We start from the raw sequence: 23413 nt of genomic DNA, 5'->3' as shown, positions 1-23413 counted from the left end.
ATATTTGCACAAATAATTTTGAAAATATGTAATAAAGAGGCTCTTCAGCTTTATGAGAGCCATACAAAAAAACCAAAAGAAATGCAATTGTTATCCGATGTAATTGAATTCTTAGAGCAGCGATTAAGTTCAATAAGCTCTGTTCAGGATGAAAATCCTGATAAAGAAAATAATGTTAGGAAAACAGTTTTCACTAGCAATTGTCCCATTTGCAAAGGTTTGGGGCACACAGTGGCACAGTGCCAAACATTTAGAGCATTAAATCCATCAGAAAGGATGGAAAAAATTAAAAAGGCCAAATTATGCTTAAAATGTTTTAATCACGGACATCATTTAAAATGTCTAAGCAATATAACGTGTTCGGTGTGCAGGGGATATCACCATAGCATGCTGCATCTATCACAACACCAAAAGACAGAAAAAGTCAATACACTAAGGACATCGGATCAAGCCTTATTAGCTACGGCTAGGGTTCAAATAATGAACTCAAAAGGAAATTACGAAAATTTTAGAGCTTTGATTGACACAGGGTCACAAAGAACAATTATTTCAGAAGAATCTGCGCAGATTCTAACATTAAACAAAATTAAATCTCAAACAGAGATAAGTGGAGTATCTTCCACTGGAAAGTGCATCTCCAAGCACAAAGTCGTAATTTCCATTAAAAATTCTCCAAAAAATTTTATAACTGAAGCAATAATACTCCCAAAGCTTATGAAAGCTCTTCCAGTCAATGTAGTTAAAGTTGACAAAGAAAAATGGAAGAAGTGTAAGTTAGCTGACCCCGAATTCGATAAACCAGGTCGTATTGACATAATCATTGGAGCAGACTTATATACTCACATTATACAGAATGGAGTTAAAAGAAAAGACGGGCTCCTTGGGCAAAAAACTCGTTTCGGGTGGATTGTTTCTGGATGTAAAAAATCCAAAACAAAACAAAATAGCAAAACAATTGTAGCAACGACAATCGAGCTAAAAGATTTAGATCGATATTGGGAGGTTGAAGAGGAAGACTGGAATGATATCGAGTCTGACATATGCGAAAGCAAATTTATTAAAGGTACCATAAAAGACTCAGATGAGAGATTGCGTCATTACGTCAATTCCATTTAAGGAGAATGTCACCTTAGGAGATTCAAAAAAACAAGCTATAGCGCGACTTATGAATTTGGAGAAAAAGTTAAAAAGAAATAAAAATCTTAAGGTTGACTATGCTAATTTCATGAAAGAATACATGGACTTAGGACATATGGTTGAAGTGCAGGATGAAGGTAAATATTTTTTACCGCACCAGGCTGTGATAAGAGACTCCAGGCTGACAACCAAATTAAGAGTAGTTTTTGATGCTTCAGCACAAACTACGAACGATAAAAGTTTGATCGATATAATGTGGGTAGGTCCACGAATTCAAAAAGATATTGTTGACATTATTGTTAAGTGGAGAAAGTGGGAATTTGTGGATTCGGCGGACATTGAAAAAATGTACCGTCAGATAAAAATAAATGATGATGATCAGAAATATCAATATATATTATGGAGAAATTCTCCAGAAGAAAAAATTAAAAATTATAAGTTGACAACAGTCACTTACGGTACTGCATCTGCACCATATTTGGCTACCAGACTCTTGGTAGATATTGCAGAAAAATGTGAAAACCAAAAAATCAGTGAAATAATTAGGAATGATTTCTATATGGATGACTTCAGTTGACTTCAAAGCGTTCGGACGTGCTACTCTCGCTATGTTGTGCGCCGAATGTAAATCCGAAATCTCGGCATCCCAGCTTCGCCTCTCTGAGGCTGTTCGCTGCGCTTCTTTCTGTCGTTGGGTCTACCATAGTGCCTGCGTTGACCTGCCCAGCGAGGCAATCAAACTTTTGCTAAACCCCAATATCTTGTGGCAGTGCGATGGCTGTGTTGTTGCCAACGATTCCCACTCTAAAATCGACGAACTCGATTCCAAAATTAAGACTCTGGAGCGCTTGTACCAGAATCTAAATTCCAAGTTCTCTAAGGCATTTCCTACCAATTGTGATGTACAACAACAAACAAGCAACGTCACTGTTAGGTCTCGCCAGCCGCTATCTGATAACTTTATCACAGTTCAAAACAAAAAGAAAAGGAAGAAGATCAACAACAATAATAATAAAACCGTCGTTGGAGTTGCGGTTGCGTCGGATAATCTCCAAGTTTTGCAGAGCATTAAATATTCGCATGTTGGCAAGTTTAATGTCGCCACGGAACCTGATGCTATTTCCAATTATGTCTCCTCCAAATTAAACTTGGATGCTAAGGCAGTTTCTTGTGTTAAATTGGTAAAAAAAGACGTTGACATTGCTACCTTAAAATTCGTCAACTTTCAGATTGGCGTCCCGGAACAAAACTATGACGAAGTATTTAACAATCAATTTTGGCCGCGCTCAGTTAAGGTCAAAAGATTTCTCCGCAGAGAGAGGATTAATAAGGAAGACACCATTATCGAGCTGGCTGGACCTTCAAGATCTTCATCCCCAACTCTTTCGGCAAAAAACCCCCAGTGATCGGCGCCGCTGGCGTCGATGTTCTCTCGGATCTTCTTCCTCATTCCCTTCCCCGCTATAACCAGGCGCTCTGGCTTAGGCCAAAGACCCCACAGCAGCTTCATCGCCCTCTTCACCTGCACTCGTCATCCACTGCCCGGCTCCCATTGCACCAACAACAACAACGGCTTGGTTTGGTTGACGCCCGCTCATGTGGGCTCTTCAAGATGCTTGAGCGAATTGTGGCTAAACAGCTCGCCTTTCTTGTTGGTAATACCATTAGCCCCAATCAGCGTGGTCTTATGCCTGGAAGGTCGACTACCACAAACCTTGCTGTATTCCACCATTTCTGCACTAATGCCTTCTTGAGTCACAACCAAGTGGATGTTGTATACACGGATTTTGCTAAAGCGTTTGATAAAGTGAGCCATAAGGTGCTATTAGCTAAGCTAAAAAAAAAGGGCTTTCACTCATCTGTGTTGACCTGGTTAAGTTCCTATCTTAATGGCCGCAGGTATAGAGTGGTATGTAATGGTTATTCCTCGGATCCGTATATTGCGACTTCTGGCCTTCCTCAGGGGAGTGCCTTGGGCCCATTTCTTTTCCTCCTGTTCATTAACGATATAGGGACATGCTTTAAAAATGCTGAATTTCTTAAGTTTGCTGATGATTTAAAAAGCCTTAGATTTGGGTGTAATGTTTGATGAACATTTCATCAGTATTTCATCAACATTTCATCAACAATTTAATTCATAATTGAAAAATTCATAAAATTATATTTATTGTATTCTAAAATTAAAACAAATATAAACAATAAAATAATCATGATCAATAAATGGAAATGCTCAAGGTTTGCTTGCTCCTCGGTTTTCCGCTTCTTATTCGCGGAGTTTAAGTTTTTGGCGCATCGGAGTACCTTTCCTAGTATCTTTTCTGGAAGTTCACTTTTATCTACTGTGGCGATTGCATCTACAGAAAAAATAATAATTAATTAAGGGAAACAATATTTAAATTAAATAAAAATAACCCAAAAGAGCTGAATAAAACCGATCGTGGTCTTTAAGCCTTTTTTTGTTTTGTCCCTTCAATGTTATATTCCAGAAGGATGTCTCCGCCTAATCCCTAATAGTTTTTGATAGTTTCCCTCTTTTTAATATATTGGCAACTACTGCAGACTGAAAAGAAAAACTATAAACATAATATATAAATTAAATAATATAATAAATATTGGCCTTTTTCCAGTTTTCATTTTGCAGTTGAATCTGGAACTTTCCTGAATATATAGCTTTTAAGGTAAGATATACTTACGAGTTTTACTCTGGTTTCCTCGTCTAGAAGCAGGTTTGTTTTTGACAGATCTTTGTAAGCCCCCTTGACCAATGCCGTCAGAGCACCGACGGAATCTGTAAGCACAGATGTTATTGCCTTTAACTCGTTTACGGAGCTCTGGAGACCTATGTAAATGTAAAATAACTTTATTTATTCAATTATTTTATATAAACTTCCGAAAATACGTACCATCAAGTTTAGCCATTATTAGGTCGGTCTCAGTTTTGGCTGTAAAACTCATTTTTAATAAGCGGCTACAAAATAAAGACACAAAAGCTCTTAAATTAGGATACAGAAAATAATAAACAAGAAATAAAAACAAATACAAATTATAAATAAGAAATTTAAAAAATGAATCAAAATAAAAATAAAATTTTAAAAATAAATAAAAAGACTACAAATTCAAATTGTAAAAAATGATAAGTAAAAAACCTAGCTAGGTACATTTTTTTTTTGTTTTTGGATTTTAAACCGGGTAGGTGAATCTTCTAAAGATATATAGAACGATTTCGCTCTATATATGCCCGATTCGTCCTATAAGACGCCTACGGACTAAACACCTCCCATTAAAACAAAATGAACTCCTAATAATAATGTAGCAAGGGCATTCAACTATCATATTATTATGAGGAATTCCAATGGCTTTTCTACCGAAGTCCCCTACTGAAAATTTTTCTAACATGGAATCCTCTTCTAAAATACCCTCGCATATACCCACATCAAATGAACTAATCGGAGCATCATAGAAACTAAAGAGTTCCGAAAATCTTTTTCCTACAATAAAAATATCTTCTTCCTGTTCTTCAAATGAATATATTTTAATAGGGACTATATCCTGCACAAAACAAAAATTATCGGGACTTTTCCCGCTAAGAATGCAACCTTTCATTTTCAAAACCCTGCCTTCTAACTTAATACTTCTATTCTGAGTAACTTCTAATTTTTGTGAGTGGGTTTTCGGAGAAAGCGCTTGAGAGTCTGCAAATAAGATGAACCACTAATCGGATCTCCGACTACTTTCATCGTTTCGCTAAGATGAAGCAAACCGTGGACATTATATGAAACACTGTTTTCACCAAAAACAAGCGGGAAATTCTTAACAAAAATATTTAACATGTCCTGTGAAACATGAATATTTTGTTGGCCTTGTTTTTCAGAGCAGAGCAATGTATATGCACAATGTAATAACAAAAATGCATAGTACTGTTCTGTTTTTATTGAATCTTTTAAAGCCACTATCCCGGTGTACAATAAAAACTGTCTAAACTCTGTGGCTTTCCAGTTTGGGAGTTCCAACAAAGTTCTCGGCTTGCGTGCAAACTCTTTAGGAATATACCTACTCATTGATGTCAATGCCTGCGAAATCTTTCCCTTTCAATTGGGCTCAATTTTTCTACAACTTTATTATTTTGTAGCCTAAGTAAAAATTTTCGCATCACACCCAGTTCTACCAGATGCATGCAGTCTAGGGGAACTTGTGTTACCATTAAAACACCAAGTTTCTCAAAAGCGGACTGAACATTTAAATATTTTGAGCTATGGTGGGAAGGATACTTTCTACTACGAAAATCTTCGTCCGAAATTAAATCTTCACACCTTGTACTGAAAGTCAAAACAGAATTTATTTTTTTGCCAACCTGCAAGAACTTTGTACACCCATGGCTGGATGTGTGACCAGGCGTGCCTGTCACGTAAGCTCTTGCAGGAGCATCGCAAATAATAGCCCTAAATGTCAAGAAAATCTTTTTATTTAATATGGTAATACCATTATGTAGTATATCGGACAACTCATTAGTAAACCTATCTAAAAACTCATCACGAGAACTTTTAAATAACGGTAGTCCGTCAATATTGACATCAATGTCAAGGTGTTCAGGAATTTCTTCTCTAATTGATATTTTTTCTAATTGCTTCTTTAAGCCGATATGCAAATAGGAGCCCCCATTTATTTGAATTATATCGGGCTTATTAGAGCTCTTGAATCTGTAAAATGGCTTTGTTTTTAAATTGTGACGATTGAGAATATTTATTAAATCCGTCGCACAATTTCTTGTTGGTTTATGTTTTAAATGCCATTCTTTTAAATCGGCATTTAAATCATTGTTATTCCCAACATCTTCCATTTCTGTATCTAAAACTTCTTCTTCAACTCCTACATTTTCAATGTTATGTGTTGAAACACCTACTTCTTCATTTCTTTCTACATTATTGGAAGTTCCTCCTAAGGCTACTCTTACTCTTACTCAGTCACGAAGCCGATGACCTATACCGAAACAGTTGAGACAGAGCTACTTCCCTTTTTTTATAACTGGAACGCGCGTCGACTGACATCTGGAGAAATCGCTCTCTGTTTGGTGCTGACTTTAGTTTCGAAAGATTGAAGCTTCTTTGGGACGGCTTGAGTCGGCTTCATATCCTCGATCGCCTCCAATGTGCGATACCTTTCGCTTAGTAAGGTGTTAATATCTTCCCAAGCGGGAATGTCGGATTTCGACGTCAGGGACTGTTCCCATAGGGAAAGGGTAATTTTTGGCAGCTTGCTTGCGCGCAGGAAGACCAGCAGACAATCCCAGTTGTCAGTGAATATCTGGAAATGTGCTAGCGCTGTCAAACACCCCTGAATCGTGGACTGCAAATCTTTTAGCGCATGACCAGATTCTTAGGTTGGCTGTTGACTAAAAGTCGTTTATTTTGGAAAAGGTATTGAAGCGCTTCCGAGGCGAACCCATCATTTGTAAGCGGGGGTTACGAAACTTTGGCTTTGGTCTCGCCGCTCGTCTTCGTGAGAAGATGGAACAGCTTCTCGACCGGTGTCAGCCTTGGGTTGTTGATATAGGTCCCGGAAAGTGGGCCATCGAAGGTAGTCCCCATTGAAGACTTCCGTATCGCAGGGAGGTAAGCGGCAACCGGCTGGGAGGGTGGTTGCACGGCTTCAGGCGTTGCACTGTTAATTGTTTCGCTAATCTGTGGTGCACATCACTCATACACAGAGCAGCAGAAGTCATAATTTGACTGAAGCAGAGGCAACGTGCTGAGGGATCCTTCTTGGGCAATTAGATCGGAGCAGGTTAGGAGTACGAAACCTGCTCCGATCTAATTGCCCAAGAAGGATCTTTCTTTACTTTGTCCCATTTCGCATTTCTTGCAGGCGGACTTGTAGCGTGTGTAGGGACGGAGAAGCTTGACCTGGAGATTTGATCTTCGCTTCAAAGAGGCTCACGCGATCGCTGACGACTATAAATTTGTGCAACGACGCGGTTGCGGCCGTTGGCTGTTCTGCGTATGCCATTTTTTTTTTTTTTTTTTTGCTTCTAAAGCGTGTCACCCTCAGGAATTCGGGCTGGGAAACAGAGGGATACTCTGGCTTTATTGCAAGTGAAGAGTCGCTAGAAGCTTTTGTCAACGGTTGAGAGATGACTATTCGTGGAGCACTCGACGCACTTGTCGATCGAAGATCTCTTCCTTTGGAGGTGGAAACCGTGCTGGCTGGTTCGATTTGGCCGGGGAGGAGATTACTTTTTTATCTCCCTCTATGGGTATACTAAGCTATGCCCTACGACAAGGAGCAGGCCTTCCTGGAATATTGAAAAACAGCCAAGTTATAATTTTTTTTCTAAAAATTTATAAAACATTTGTATGGGAGCTATATGATATAGTCCTCCGATCCGGCCCTTTCCGACATATATAGCAGTGAGAGTATATAGAAGACTATATGCAAAGTTTCATTCAGATAGCTTTAAAACTGAGGGACTAGTTTGCGTAGAAACGGACAGACGGACGGACAGACGGACAGACGGACATGGCTAGATCGACTCGGCAGTTGATGCTGATCAAGAATATATACACTTTATGGGGTCGGAAATGTCTCCTTCACTGCGTTGCAAACTTCTGACTGAAATTATAATACCCTGCAAGGGTATAAAAAGCAAAATATTTCACAAATTTCTAGGGCAAACTTAATGCGTAATTATTTCTCTCCATTTGAGTTTCGCCATTTTGTTCTTACATCTCATACTCTGTTTTGATTGGCTAAACGTTTGTCACAGTTTTTGCCTGGCAAAATGGCCGACTGCAAACGTCAGCCATGTCACCTATGTCGGCCATCTTTTCATTTCGCAGCCTTTTGTGGCATTCCGGGTAAACATTTGTTTTTATAATTTCTTTTAATTTGTTTCTATTAATGTGACCAGAATGGATCGATTCTTAATGATCCAATTGTAAACTGCAAGGGAATACAAATTTCGGCGTGCCGTTCTTGTTAATTTTGATTTTTATACCCTTGCAGGGTATTATAATTTCAGTCAGAAGTTTGCAACGCAGTGAAGGAGATGTTTCCGACCCTATAAAGTATATACATATATTCTTGATCAGCATCAACAGACGAGTCGATCTAGCCATGTCCGTCTGTCCGTCCGTCCGTCCGTCCGTCTGTCCGTTGCTACGCAAACTAGTCCATCAGTTTTAAAGCTATCTGAATGAAACTTTGCATATAGTCTTCTATATACTCTCACTGCTATATATGTCGGAAAGGGCCGGATCGGAGGACTATATCATATAGCTCCCATACAAATGTTTGATAAATTTTTAGAAAAAAAATTATAACTTGGCTGTTTTTCAATATTTTTGCATCATTTTTGAGATATAGCAATTTTATATTATTTCAGAATTTTGGTAAAAATTTTATGAAAATTGGACGACTATATCTTATAGCTGCCATTGGAACGATCGACAAATGAATAAGAAAAAAAATTATAACTTTGTTATTTTTCAACATATTCTTATCTACTTTTAGATATAAGCTTCTTTTATTATTTCAGAATTTTGGTATAAATTTTATAAAAATCGGACAACTATATCATATAGCTGCCATATAAACGATCGGTAAATGTAGAGAAAATGTAAAGCTGGGAATGTAAAACTGTAACTGTCAAACTGTAAACATATAAATAAGTATAGGTAAAATTTAATGAAACTCTGTTTTGTGTGTGTTATCAGCATTATAATTTATAATATAAATATCAAACCAATCTGCAAGGGTATACAAACTTCGGTGTGCCGAAGTTAGCTTCCTTTCTTGTTTTTTTTTTACATATATAATATTTAAAATTAAAAAATGTTGGCAACAGCTTAGAAAATATTTAAAAATGTTTATATTTCTTTCATATATTATGAGAGATTTTGGCAATATTTTTTTTTATTTATTAGACTTTGGACTTTAAATCAATATTTATCGTTATAATTTTTAAGGAAAAATAAATAAGTTTTGCAACAAACCCAAACTATTCTCAAAATGAATTAACTGTTATTCATTTGGCTACGAAGTTTTGGTTTGATTAGTGAATAGTATCCATGGCAGCTAAGCGAATTAATTAGTGAGATAAATATTATTATAAATTAAATTTTTACTTCGCTGGATTCGTTTTTCATTCCGATAAATCCATTGCAAGTCTCCACCATTTTATTGTTATATTCTTCCTCTTACACTTTTTTTGGTGATGCGTTTACCAAGATGGCCGACTGCAATCGTCAACCATGTCACCTATGTATGTCGGCCATTTTTTAATTTCGCAGCCTTTTTAACATGTTTTGTTGTGTTCCTTGAAAACATTTATTTTTAAAAAAGGCAACATTGATTAGATTTCTACTGGTTTTATCCTCTCAAACAAACAGACTCAACAAAAAAATCTAACTTGTTATGTGCGAATATAAAACTGTAACTGTTAAACTGTAAACATAATAAGTTTAGGAAATTTAATCAAACATGATATTTTGTTTTCAGCATTAATATTTACATTTCTTATTATAATAGATACTTTAAATCTAAAATATAGTTTTTTATACGATTAAACATTTTTTTAAATTTTATTAAATTTTTTTTTATTAAAAAAAAAACTTTAATGTAATGATAATATCTTAAAAATAACAACAATGAAAATTAACAAGAACGGCACGCCGAAGTTTGTACTCCCTTGCAGTTTACAATTGGATCATTAAGAATCGATCTATTCTGGTCACATTAATAGAAAAAATTAAAAGGAAATATATAAACGTGTTTTTTTTATTAAAATTTAAAAAAAATAATGTTTTTTAAAAACAAATGTTTACCCGGAATGCCACATTAAGAGGTTAAAAAGGCTGCGAAATTTAAAGATGGCCGACATAGGTGACATGGCGGACGTTTGCAGTCGGCCATTTTGCCAGGCAACAGCAGTGACCAACGCTTGCCAATCAAAACGGAATATGAGAGGTAAGAACAAAATTGCGAAACTCCAATGGGAAAAGAAATTTTTGCATTAAGCTTACCCTAGAAAAGTTAGGATTACTTAATTAAGGGGGGACATCTGAGTAACTGGCAAAAAAAAAACCCATTTTCTAGAATTTTTTTTTGGCCAAATGAAAAAGCCAATTTGTCACCACAATCTATCTTTAGGCCGGTCGTGAGGTCGTGTTTGTAATTCCATCGATATGTTTTATTTTGGCGATTAGCGCTTGAACGTTCTCACATTTTTGTATAAAAATTGAAGGTTGTTTGCTTGTTTCGGAGGTAGTAGGGTTAAGGTGGGGGTGAGACGTTGTATTAATTGGTTGAGTTGGGTTGGTAGTAGTGTTCAGTTTTATTGTTTTTGTTTTTGTTGCTTTCATTGTTTCCATTGTTTTCAGGTGAGAAAATTATGACATTATTTCTCCTCCTCCTGCCCTGAACTACTATGAATTCAGCAGAGGATGAAGAGAGGGAGGTTAGGCTTAGGACCTCTGTATTTGCAGTTCTAGGGTTTTCTGTTGCTTGTGTAGGAGTAAGTACCATATCTTTTATGATTTGGGGGATGCTAGCCATAGAGATTCGGTTTCCCTTTTGTAGTTCCCCAGTGATATTGTCAGTCAGGGGCCCATTGATCTCTAGGATGCCTGTGATGATCTCTTCTTCATCATGTTCATCGGTTTTGGTCTCAGGTTTTTTCTCAGTAATAGTTTTATGGTGGTTGTTGTTTAAAGTTTTAGAGTGGTCATAACCTTTAGTGCGTTTAGGTGCAGTGAGAGAGAGGGGGGCAGGGTATTCCTCTTTCTCTTGCTGGATAAGGGGCCCGGCTTGGTATACTCTGTTGGTAGTCTGAATTTATTTTTAGATTTTGGAGGTGAGTGAAGATCTGGTTTTGTTGTAATTTTGGTGACTACTTGCTATAGTGTGTCTGAGCCAATTTCATCACTATCTGTTAAAATGTCAGGTGAGACAACCGGAGAGGGGGAGCACCTTGAGTTCTGCTTGAACATTTTGGAGTTTGCTACTTCGTATTTAGTAGTTTAGTAGTAGCAGTACTAAAAGGTAGTAGAGTAGTAGGTGTTATTTCTCTTAGTCTGACTCAGGCAGAGAGGTCAAGTTGTGAGAGGACTAACAGTTTCGTCTCTTATTAATGGGTAATTTTGTATGGCAATGCCTGTGGGAAGAGTTTAGGTTGAGAGTCTCTCTTTACTATATATGTGTGGGTGAGCAGGAATGGCTGGTTTCAACGGGGAGCTGTATTTATGTGTGTTTCAGTTTAAGAATATTTAATTTATTGGGTTATTGAGTATTTATTTATTGTTTGCTGATTGAATTATGGGTCTTACTTATTGGCCAGTCTGCTAGAGTATTTTACTGGGTGAACAATTGATTGTAGAAAGGTTTAGATTAGTTTTCTCTGTTATGTAATTTCATGTGGGCGCAAGAAAATGGCGTTTTTTCCTTCTCACAACTTCAGCAATTGATTTGTGAAGAATAGTATAACTTATCTTTTTTCACTTCCTGGTGTAGGAAATTCCTTTTTTATTGGGTCGTCAGTTGGTAATGTGTATCAGGCATTACTTAAGTAAAATTTGTTAAACTTTATTACTTAAAAACCTTTGAATAAAAAATTTTTCACTGAGCTTTTTTCCCATTTTTTTCAATATGTGCAGACGAGTAGGACTGTCTTACTCGTGTCAGCGCCGACAGCACATATTGAAAATCGTTTGACTATATACGCGACTTTATACATACCCTTCAGTTCTAAAATTCCAGGCCCGTCCGATTCCTCGCGGCATGTTCGAAAAACAAAAACAAATTACATGGGCCTGGTTCGCTAAGTTCGGAACAAAATAGCCGAACAAAACTCTGACTGCGTTCGGCTACTGCCGAGTGTTTCGCGAAGTTGGCTCTTTAAAGTTGTTGTTTATTTTTTTCGAACTAATTCGGAGCAGCGCGATGTAGCGGTTTGCTACTGTTCGCACATTAGAGAGAGATGGTGAAGGAGGGAAGGGAGGGAAAAAAATATGAGTAAAAAACAAAGTGTATTGTAGCGACATAAGAATACTTCTTCTAAAATAAGTTCGGATACTAATATATATTTAAGATTTTATTAATTGAGATTTTACTTATTTAATATAATGACATATTGGCACATATTCAAAATATTTCGTTTGTGAGGCGTAGTATGCCAGGGTTCTCGTTTTCCTTATTATTGTTAACCTGGTTTTGCTTGGGCTTGGAGTCGGATTTTTGATAAGATTCCCCTTCCAATTGAGTTGGCTTGGGACTGTCAAGCCCCAGTTGCGTAGGCGTCATCCTCATCTTCTTCGCTTTGTCCTCGAAAAAAGATTTTGGCACCGGAGTTCCGCTTCGTTTTGGAGCCCTGGCGGATGGAGCCTTGGCGGCCTTGATATCAGCCATCTCTTTCTTGCTGGTGACATCTAGAGATCGACGAGCTTGCCGAGCCACTTCCAAGTGGCTCAAAGTGCTCGTACTGTCAAACGCAACTTTACCTTCAGAGTGTGCAACTTCGCTAACCTTGAGATCTTTGCAGTTATCCGCCATCTTGGATGTCTCATCAACGGGCGATCGCTTAGCTTCGCTAGTAGTGAAGTGAAGTGAAGTGTTTTGTCTTTCAATTTCTTTTAATTTTTAATTTAAATTGTGATTCAACTTGATTAAATTTTCGATTTAAATCAGATAAGTGCAGTGATTGGTTTATAGTGAATTATGTATGTGAACAAAGACATTGGATTCCGTTGACCGCGCATAACTGCATTCGCGGCATATTGAGTAATAACATAAATTTGTTTTTTTTTAATGACGCTTGTTTCCGCGCTGTAAATATGTGGCCGGTACTCATCGTTAACAAAAATAAATAATAATAACAATAAATAAATAAAACGCCTTAAAATGAAGGCCTTAAAACGGAATCCAATGGCACAACTAAATGTAAACATAACGGGACAAGAACGTGCAAAACGAAGTCCGTTAAACGGGATGCACTGAAAAAAAAAAAATTTTTTTAAAATAAAAATAATATAATAAATGAAATATTTTAATTTATACAAAGTGTTCGATTGTTTTTAATTTTTCATGAAAATAAATATAAAAATAATTATTTTTAAAATAATTAAAAATTTAATTATTAAACTAATAAGAGAAATATTAAATTTCATTAATTAAAATCGTTAATTAATTCAAAAAATAAATAAAAATTTAGTTATCCATTTCAAAAAATAAATAAAAATTTATTTATTAATTTATTTTTTGAATTAATTAATGATTTTAATTAATGAAATTTAAAATGTTTGGCTCAAAATATATTAGTAAATTATCAGGGAATATTAGAAGGAAAATGTTGAGGCGTGCTCATGGAAGGCCTAGCGAAATAGGAAGCGAAATTTGGAAGAGATGTAGAAGCTGGGCCTAGCAATAGTCAGAACAGGGTACCATTGGAACCAACTATGGATAGGGATGAAATAGGAGAATTTAGCTACCTACATCAAGGTAGCTTATACTGTCTTCCCACACAGCACATTTGTGAGGAACGTTTGGGATTTAAAAAAAAAGTGAAACTCGTGTTCCCACACAACGTCAAAGCGCATTCACCATCCGAACAGCTGATCGATCAGCTGTGGCTCATGAAAACGTAAACAAAGACTGTCGAATTGGCCGTTGCAAATTTGAAATGGAGCATTTACCAACTATTTTGGCTGTTGTACAACAGCAAAAGGCACAGATTGCCTCAGAATTTATCCGCACTACATTTAAATGAATTAAATGAGAAGGAATTTTTGTTTTTCTAATGATTTTTCTCTAACAAAGAGCAAATTCCCCGAAGAGTGTCTATATGTGGTATAGGCATCTAAAATCTTTAAAATAAGGTAGAGGCAGGCGGTTTATATTAAATAGTAACAATTGGGGACATATTGGGGCAAGAATATACAGAAAAAACGCCAAAAACTATTTTGGGCATGCTTGTAGCCGTAGCGCCACATATTTAATTCCATATCTTGTGACGCGCAGACGCGCACAAATATATACGTAAGATATAAAATAAGGATGAGAATAGAATATACAATAGAAAACAATGAATATGGAATATGGAATAGATTTGAATTGAATGCGCGCGCGCGCCATGATCAGGCGCAAAGGGTCACACTGGCCCAAATGAGGATCTGGCCACACTCTTAATGGCAAATTTCTCCGGGCGCGTCGGTCACACTCGACCCTGCCAGAGCCCTATATAAGGCGAGCCTCAGTCCTTGGAAGGCATTCAGTTTTTGGCCAGCGATCGGCCAAGTCCTCTAACAGGAGCTAAGGGGAAGCCAGCAGCAAGGAGTCACCCAAGGAGCGCGGAGTGACCCAAGGGGCACGGTTAAGTAAGGTATATTGGTAAGCGGTAACACATAGTCGGGACCCCGACCATATCTTACGTCTATAACTTGTGGAAGACCTTAGGGCCTCTCTGTACGTCTCAATATTGGAAGACCTAAGGTCCTCCCTATAAGTCTCTATATATCTCGGTAGACCTTAGGGCCTCCGGGCACGTCTCAAACTTAGAAGACCTGAGGGCCTCTAAAACCATCTCTCTTTTAGAAGACCTTAGGGCCTCTAACAACTTCTCAATCTTAGAAGACTTAAGGGCCTCTAACAACTTCTGATACACTGTTTTCTCCAAAAATGACTGGAAAATTCTGCACGAATAAATCCAGCATTTTTTGGGCAGTACAGATGTTGGACCCTCGTTGTGAATGAAAGGACAACATCCTGTATGCACAGTGAAGCAACAGAAATTGGAAATACTGGTCATCATGTATTGCATCTCTGAGAGATACAATACCTGTATACAACAAGAATTGCCGAAATTCCGTTGCTTTCCAATGAGGTATATCATCCAATGTTCTTGGCTTTCGAGCAAACTCTTGCGGGACGTAACTTCTCAACGATTTTAAGCATTCTGATATTTTTTGCTTGCTTCGTTTGGAAATCCTAAATTCTCTTTCCATTTTATTCGAACTAATTTTATTTTAAAATTTTCGCATGACACCTAACTCAATTAGGTGCATACAATCCAGAGGGACTTGAGTTACCATTTTAACCCGGACGAAAATTTTAACAAGAAATCTTCGCAATCAGAAGGCTTATTATAGCCCAGAAAAACACCTATTGGCAAAACGGGGCGGCCTTGAAGATTGTTAATACGTATTAGAATGGGCCATAACTGTGCCCGAGAACTTTTAAAAAGTGGAAGTCCATCAATGTTTAAATCGATGTTAAGTACATCTGGCAATTGAAGAAATACTGATAACTTATGTAACTGCTTAGATAACCCGATATGCAAATAGGAGCCGCCCGCTTTTTGACTTATATCGGGTTTTTCTAAACAATTAAATTTGTAAAACGGCTTTACTTTTAAGCACTGCGAATTTAAAATCCCTACAAGTTCTGTGGCACATGCTTGTGTTGGCTTATGCTTTAAATACCAATTTTTCAATTGGGTATTTAAGTCACAACCATCACGGGCATGTGCGTCTAAGCTACCTACATCAAAATCGCTAAATTCTATTTCATCCCTATCCATAGTTGGCTCCAATGGTTCCCTGTTCTGACTAGTGCTAGGCCCAGCTTCGACATCTCTTCCTATTTCGCTTCCTATCTCGCTTCCTATTTCGCTAGGCCTTCCATGAGCACGCCTCAACATTTTCCTTCTAATATTCCCTGATAATTTACTAATATATTTTGAGCCAAACATTTTCTTCCTTTGCTAATTTTATTAAAGGCAGGTGAAATTCATTGTAAACGTATTTATTTTATTAATTAATTTATTTTATTTTGTTTATATAATATATATTCTCATTAGTAACTAAATTTGTATATTACAATACACAAATAAAAAGAAACCTAACAGGAGATATTTAAAAGATATATTATAGAAAAAATTAAATAATATAATAAATTAAATATATAAATTTATACAAAATGTTCGTTTGTGTTTATTTTTTCATGATAATAAATATAAATATAATTATTTTTAAAATATTAAAAAATTTAATTATGTATTTTTTTTATTTAAATTCAAAAATTAAATGAACAAATAAATTTTTATTTATTTTTTTTATTTAAATTCAAAAAATAAATGAATAAATAAATTTTTATTATTAATTATTTATTATTATTTATTAAAAAAAATAAATAAATACATTATTATTTATTTATTTATTTATATTCAAAAAATAAATGAACAAATACATTTTTATTTTTCTATTTATTTATTTATTTTTTTAAATAAATGAATAAATAAATTTTTATTTATTTTTAGAATTATTTAATGATTTTAATTAATGAAATTTAATTATTTACATTTAAACTAATAAGAGAAATATTAAATAAAAATTTATTTATTCATTTATTTTTTGAATTAATTAATGAAATTTAATATTTCTCTTATTAGTTTAATAATTAAATTTTTAATTATTTTAAAAATAATTATATTTATATTTATTTTCAAGAAAAATTAAATACAAACGAACACTTTGTATAAATTTAAATATTTAATTTATTATATTTTTTTTATTTTTTGTAATATTTTTTTTTTTAGTGCAGTCGGCTTAGCGGACTTTGTTTTGCACGTTCTTGTCACATAACGGGACAATTTACGGGACATTTACTTGTACCATTGGATTCCGTTTTAAGGCGCTTTATATATTTTTAAGATCAGCGTGAATGATGAGCGGTCACTGGCTGAGCTAGTTGAACGCTGGGGCTCAAGTGTCGCGACGCCGAGCCATCGTCACACCGCGGTCTCGCGCTCGAAGTTTCGCTCGTCTTTTATTCCGCTTACGGGGGCACATCTGAGTAACTGGCAAAAAAACCGATTTTCTAGAATTTTTGTTGGCCAAATGAAAAAGCCAATCGAAAAATTTTAAAGTAGGTTTTATAATGTTATATGTGAAATACAAAATACATTTTTTTGGAATAAATCGAAAACAAAATGGCGGCTGTGCAGCATTTCTTCGTAGGCCCTTTTTTGTTGAAAGGGGTCCATGGCCGGAAACCTAACGTCCTTAATTTTTGATCTAGAACAAAAACGCTATCGACACACATAGGATTTTTTCGATATTTTGATTTTTTGCAAAATGGTGAGTGATTAAAATTTTTTTTCAATTTTCATGAAAAAAAACGTCACAAAATTATTGATAAAAAAAAAGTAAGCAAAAAAAAATCCTACGTGTGTCGATAGACAAAGGTATTTTGGATATACTGTCAAAATTTCAGATCGATCGGTTAAGATTTGTTCGAGTTAGGTTTCCGGCCGACTCAAAAAAAGTGGTTTTGAGAAAAACGCGTTTTAAAATCGTATATAGAATGGAAAATTTCGACACTTAGAAACTTTTGCAGGACTCTATCTTTTGGTATGTTATTTTTAAGACCCTAAAGAATTTTTTAAGCGAAAAAAAATTTTTCGATTTTTAAAAAAAGTTACGCATAGCGACATATGTAAGTCCGCGCGACATATCTCCACCGAAATACAAACGACATATCTCAGCCGAAATACAAACGACATATCTCCGCGCGGAGTTATGTCTTTTTCTGACTTTGGCACCGTTTTTCTTCATTAAACATAGCAATATTTGCAACGATCAGGCTAGATGTTGAGGCAAGATTCAGGCGCACGCTGATTTACTCGGCTATGCTCGTCGGCTATTGGTGGTGGTGGTCTTGCCTGAATCTCGCGATGGCCTTTTGCAATCAGTACCTTACTAAATTTTTGCGTGCCGCTACGAGAAAGGGGGAAGGGAAATCAAAGATTCACAACACACACACGGACAGGCTACTCCCTCATTAACACATACTAAGGGCTTGGGATCCTTTGATGTTGTCGAGGTCCCTTGTCAGCCCTCCCTACCTTGGCCATCTAATCCGCTATTACATATATTTTTTTTTGATGACCCCTAAAACCATCGCTGGCTCTACTGGGGCGGCATGCTGGTGGAGGCGAATAAATTAAATTTGTTTAAAACGTTATAAAAAGTTATTTATTTCCTAAGAAAAAACGAACATATAATTGAGACATTAAGCATAAATTAAACAACGGTATAATAATAAATAAATAATGCTAAAGACTTCAAAATTTCCTCCTTACAATTAAATCATCTACGTAATAATTATTCTTGAGGGACTTTATTATTTTTTTGTAGTGTGGCGAAGACAGGAATAAAAGTGAAAAAAATTGGTTTAAAAACAATTACTTCGTTTCATTTTAGTCAGCGCACAGTGGGCTAAACCGAATAAAAACTTGGCAGATTGCCTTGCCGAATGATTCGATGTTTCATTAATTGTATAGTTTTTCTCTGTATTCATTCTTTTTTTTTTTAAGTGTTTGGCGAAATGCATAATAACGCTTTTCCTTTTTTTTCTTGGAGAATTCTCCACTCTTACTCACTCACTCTTGTTGCATATCCACCGGCGAAAGCGCTTTCGACGAGCTAGCTGAAACTGAGGGGGGAAACAGGAAGACAAAGGTTCGCCCTAACACTCATGAAAATTTACTGTCGACAGAGATGGAACCACACTTAATCACTTTTTTTTCTGGCTCACTCCTTCATCTTTTTTTCGTTATTAACCAAAAGAAAATATATAAAAAAAATTTAGCTACCACTAATTTCCTTAATCACTAAGACTTTGCTGCGTTTACTCCGATCGCGGAATTTGAGTATTTTCTCCGGATTTCCGAAGGCGCGCTCCGCGGAAACAATTTTTTTCTGGGTTGCGCTGGCGGTTGCTTTGCTTTAACTGTTTGAGAACCGCGGAGCGGGATAAAAACCAAAAAGAAAGAATCGCCGCTAGTCGCCGCTCATCCCGCCATTTTTTTGTTGTTACTGAAAATTTCTATGCTTCCCTCACTATGCTGGCTATGCTCCGACCCAAAGAAAAAACCAACGGTGATAATTATGGGGCAAGGGGCTTAGGGGCTCCTCTAATCCTTTTAATCGGCGCGTTGCTGCGTTGGCGGTGTTGTTGGGATCTATAGCTATGTTTTAGGCGGTTAGTTTAGGCTCCGCTACTTTTCCATCACTGAGTACACTTTCTTCGCCGAAAAGGTGGTAAAAAGTTGGGCTTTTATTAAGCGCCGGGCCCTGTATAGATTTTTTCCTATTTTAATATACTTTTTTTTCTATTATTTCCTTTTACCACAACTCACCCTGGGGGACTCAGCGCTGAGCTTGTTGGGGATCTTAAAATCTGGAATCCACTTCTCCTTCTTAAGGCTTTCTTAACTTCTTCTTGTTGTTTTGGCAGCGGCAACGCGTAGGATAAAAAATCAGCTTCCACTCGCGTGACTTTGTCGAACTTTATTTATTAATTTTATTCTTGATGACGAACTTATTCGCTCTGCTGCCAAAAACCAAAAGAAAGCGGACTCCGCCTCGAATCGCGCGGGATCCCTCTCCCTAGCTCCCACCCTCCTTAGGGTCGCAGCCGATCGCTGACACATGCCCCCGTCAGAGGTGAGTTTCGCCCCTTAGCTCCGCTCTGCACCCAGATTGGAACTGCGCTGATACTCCCTAGATGGCGCCAGGGAAGTATCTTTATATTGCCCATGCATCAGGCGTTACATATTTACATTAAACAAATTTTATTTATTTTATTTATTTTACATGAAACTTAATTAATTGAAATTGATTAATTTCCAACTAAGTGAACTTAATTTTATCCTTGTATATCTTTCCAATAATTTATAAAAATTAAAAAACTAATAAAAAACTGCTACATTTCCCCGAACAAAATTATTGGCACACCGAACCAAAAATATTTAAAAAATTCAAAATGGAACGGTTTTTATTATAAAAAATTTTATTAAAATGAGCTACTTTGGCTTAAAAAATAGGCACTTCGACGATTTTTAGTTAAAAAATTATCAACAAGCATATTCTAAATGAAGATAACAAGGCTTTTGAGAAGAAAAAAGTTAACAGATCGATCAAATTTTTAGAAAATAATTCACTATTTGCCAAGTGTGCCAATAATTTTGTTCAGGAAAATGTAGCAGTTTTTTAGTTTTTTAATTTTTATAAATTAATGGAATGATATACAAGAATAAAATTAAGTTCATTTAGTTGGAAATTTATCAAAATATTTAAATCAAATTTAATTGAAGTAAATATTTCTATGCTAAATGAAGAAAAACGGTGCCAAAGTCAGACATGCCAACTGTGCCAAAAATTAAGTTCGCCACTGTATGTCGTTAGTAGTTTGGCGGAGATACATATGTCGCTTGCAAACGACATAACTCCGCGCGGAGATATGTCGCTTTAAAACGACATAGCTCCGCCGGAAAAAACGGCATAAGTCCGCCCGAAAAATGTACCGGGCGGAGATATGTCGTCGGACTTATGTCGCTATGCCACTCAGATGTCCCCCCCTTAAAACCTAACGGAGGCGGTGATATATTACCGAAAATCCCAGTACTTTTGTTTTTACAGTGTTGCCAGGTGATTAGCGCCCGCACAAGCTAGATTTAAAAAAAATAAGCTAGAATAAACTAAAACTGCTAAAAACAAGCTACACCCAATTGAGGGAAAACATGAAACTTTATTATTTTATGTGGGTGGGTAATTATTGAGGTCTTTAAATTTCCATTGCGACGGTTTCCGAAAGAAAAAACATCAAAGGTGATTGTTGATGAATTTATAAAAGTTTTTTGTATGTGTGAACAATATTCTTATTATTTATGCTTTACTTAAAAATATGCTTTTAAAGTTTTCTATTAAATTAAATTAGTTGATAATTAATCTATTTCGTCATCTTGATAGCCATTTAAATATTTGTCCCAATTTTTTATAGGCATGATGTATTTTTCTGGCTGTACACATAGTGTATGCATTGCAAGATTTCTCACTCCAATGATGACACTATACACTAGAAAAAAAATCACGATTAAACGAAATAAAACAAGAACAAGCTCCGGTATCTTCATGCTATAAAGTATAACAAACCGACGGTTTGAAACCGTTGATGACGAAAATACATTTACAACTGAGCTAGATAAACTTTAAAATAGCTATATTTCAAGCTATCAGCTAGATGCAAATTTTACAAGCTTTTCCGTTTCTCATATGCTAAATCTGGCTTATAATAAGCTAAACTGGCAACACTGGTTTGTTAATCATTACCAATCAACAATAATATATATATATAATAGTCAATATTATTAGAACTTGTTGTGAAATACGCCAAGTCAAGCGAATTTCCAGATTAAAGTCTAGAGTTTCCGCTCTTTTTAAATTCCAGCTATTACAATTAAAAAAAAAACCGAATCTGGCGGGAACACTGCATAAATGGCATCTCCGCTGAAGTTCATCGATACATCGATAGATTGATATATTATCGGCAACCCGACCACGTTTGTTTGTTAATCATACCTATCAGCAATATTCACCTATTGTTAGAATCTGTTGTGAAATACGCCACATTATTCAAAATTCAGATTCATTCACTCGAGACAGCGATTTATCTGCTCGAGAGCAACGCAACCTGTTCCCAGTAACGACAACAGTCGCCGCCAAGCAATGTCGTCGCAATTCACGTGTCTGAACTGCGACGCTCGCTTCGCCAGCGCTGATATCCAGCGTGAGCACTACAAAACGGACTGGCATCGCTATAATCTTAAGCGACGGGTAGCCCAGCTGCCTCCGGTGACGGCGGAGGAGTTCCAGCAGCGTGTGCTTAGCGCTCGTAGCGCCACTGATGCTGCCCTGGAGGAGCGGAACATCAGCGTGTATTGCCATGCTTGTCGCAGGCAGTTCGGCAGCCAGAAAGCCCATGACAACCACCTGAACAGCAAGAAACATCGCGAGCTGCTGGCCAAGTTCGAGAGCGAACAAATGGCGGCCAGCAACGGAAGCGCCAGCACTTCGGCCTCCGTATGCACACGGAGCGTGGTGGAGCCACGACCGCATCCCGCTTTGGCCGCTGCTGCGTCTGGGAAGGGTCGTCTTGCCTTTACCGAGCGCGCCAAAACGAAGGACGACCAGGAGATGGACGACGACGACGACAATGACTTTGAGGACATCGAGGAGGAAGAGGTAACCCAAGCTCTTAGAGAAGCTACTAGTGTACATATATTAATGGTCATTTTACAGGTTGACTCCGATGAGTGGGACAAGATACCAGAGAATCCGCTAACCGAGCGCGACTGCCTCTTCTGCCAGCACACAAGCGAGGATTTGGTGGAGAACCTCAAGCACATGTCCGTCGCGCACTCCTTCTTCATTCCGGACACCGAGTACTGCACAGACATCGAGGGCTTGCTATACTATCTGGGTGAAAAGGTGGCTAATTACTTCATCTGCCTGTGGTGCAACGATCGCGGCAAGACCTTCTACTCCCTGGACGCTGTGCGCAAGCATATGCTCGACAAAGGCCACTGCCAGATGCTCCACGAGGGCATGGCCCTGGCGGAGTATGCGGAATATTACGATTACAGCAGCAGTTATCCCGATAATGTGAGTACCATTATAGTCCTTGGCAAAGCTATAAGCAAAAAAGCACAAAAATTAACATACATAGATCCGGTACATTTAAGTACATTTTCTGTATTTTCCACCACATTTATTTCTTACGCAGTTTTTGGGGACTTGATTCAGTTGCGTCCTTCAAAAACATTGTTTAAAAAAAAAACTTAATTCTTATCATATTTTATCAAACAGAAAGACGGAATGGACATCGATGAAGAAGTGGTCCCGGACCTGCTCGACGGCGATGAATACCAATTGGTGTTGCCATCGGGCGCAGTCATTGGCCATCGATCTCTGCTCCGCTACTACCGCCAACGTCTCCACCCGGATCGCGCCGTTGTGCTGAAGAAATCCGATCGCAAGTTGCACCGCGTCCTCAGCGAGTACCGGGCTTTGGGATGGACGCAGACGCAGCAGCTGTCGGCCGCACGCAAGGCCCGTGATATTCATCTGATGAAGCGCGTCCAGTCCAAGTGGCAGATGAAGCTCGGCTGCAAGGCGAATAAGCTCCAAAAACACTATCGTGCCCAGGTTTTAATTTAGGCTGAAAACAAATAAAGCAATCCCAAATTGTTGATTCCCGTGTACAATAAATACGTTTTTTGTTCTTTTTATTTTTTGCTTAAATGAAGAATTTGTGTTTGCGTTCTTTCCATATATAGAAATATTTGATCTACGCAGAAGCAACCTGAAAAGGAGCATTTATGGTGTTTAAATTGTTTTCAGAATATATTTGTAATTTTTCGTACGCGTGAACTCAAACGAGTGCTTCATCT

At 37.0% G+C, this 23413-nt stretch overlaps 1 protein-coding gene across 1 annotated transcript; it reads left to right on the top strand.

Moving 5' to 3' along the window:
- Positions 1–21485: 21485 nt before the first annotated feature.
- On the top strand, positions 21486–23231 carry LOC108083952 (cytoplasmic 60S subunit biogenesis factor ZNF622). Its single transcript, XM_017179958.3, has 3 exons — positions 21486–22205; positions 22263–22625; positions 22830–23231. Exons 1-3 carry the CDS (start codon positions 21690–21692, stop codon positions 23178–23180), a joined length of 1230 nt encoding a protein of 409 aa, XP_017035447.1. The 5' UTR covers positions 21486–21689; the 3' UTR covers positions 23181–23231.
- The last annotated feature ends 182 nt before the right edge of the window (positions 23232–23413 follow it).

The sequence above is a fragment of the Drosophila kikkawai genome, chromosome X (genome assembly GCF_030179895.1).
Source record: "Drosophila kikkawai strain 14028-0561.14 chromosome X, DkikHiC1v2, whole genome shotgun sequence".
NCBI classification, from domain to species: Eukaryota; Metazoa; Arthropoda; class Insecta; order Diptera; family Drosophilidae; genus Drosophila; species Drosophila kikkawai.
Note: the sequence above shows the minus strand (reverse complement) of the source record. Positions and strands in the feature narration are given on the sequence as shown.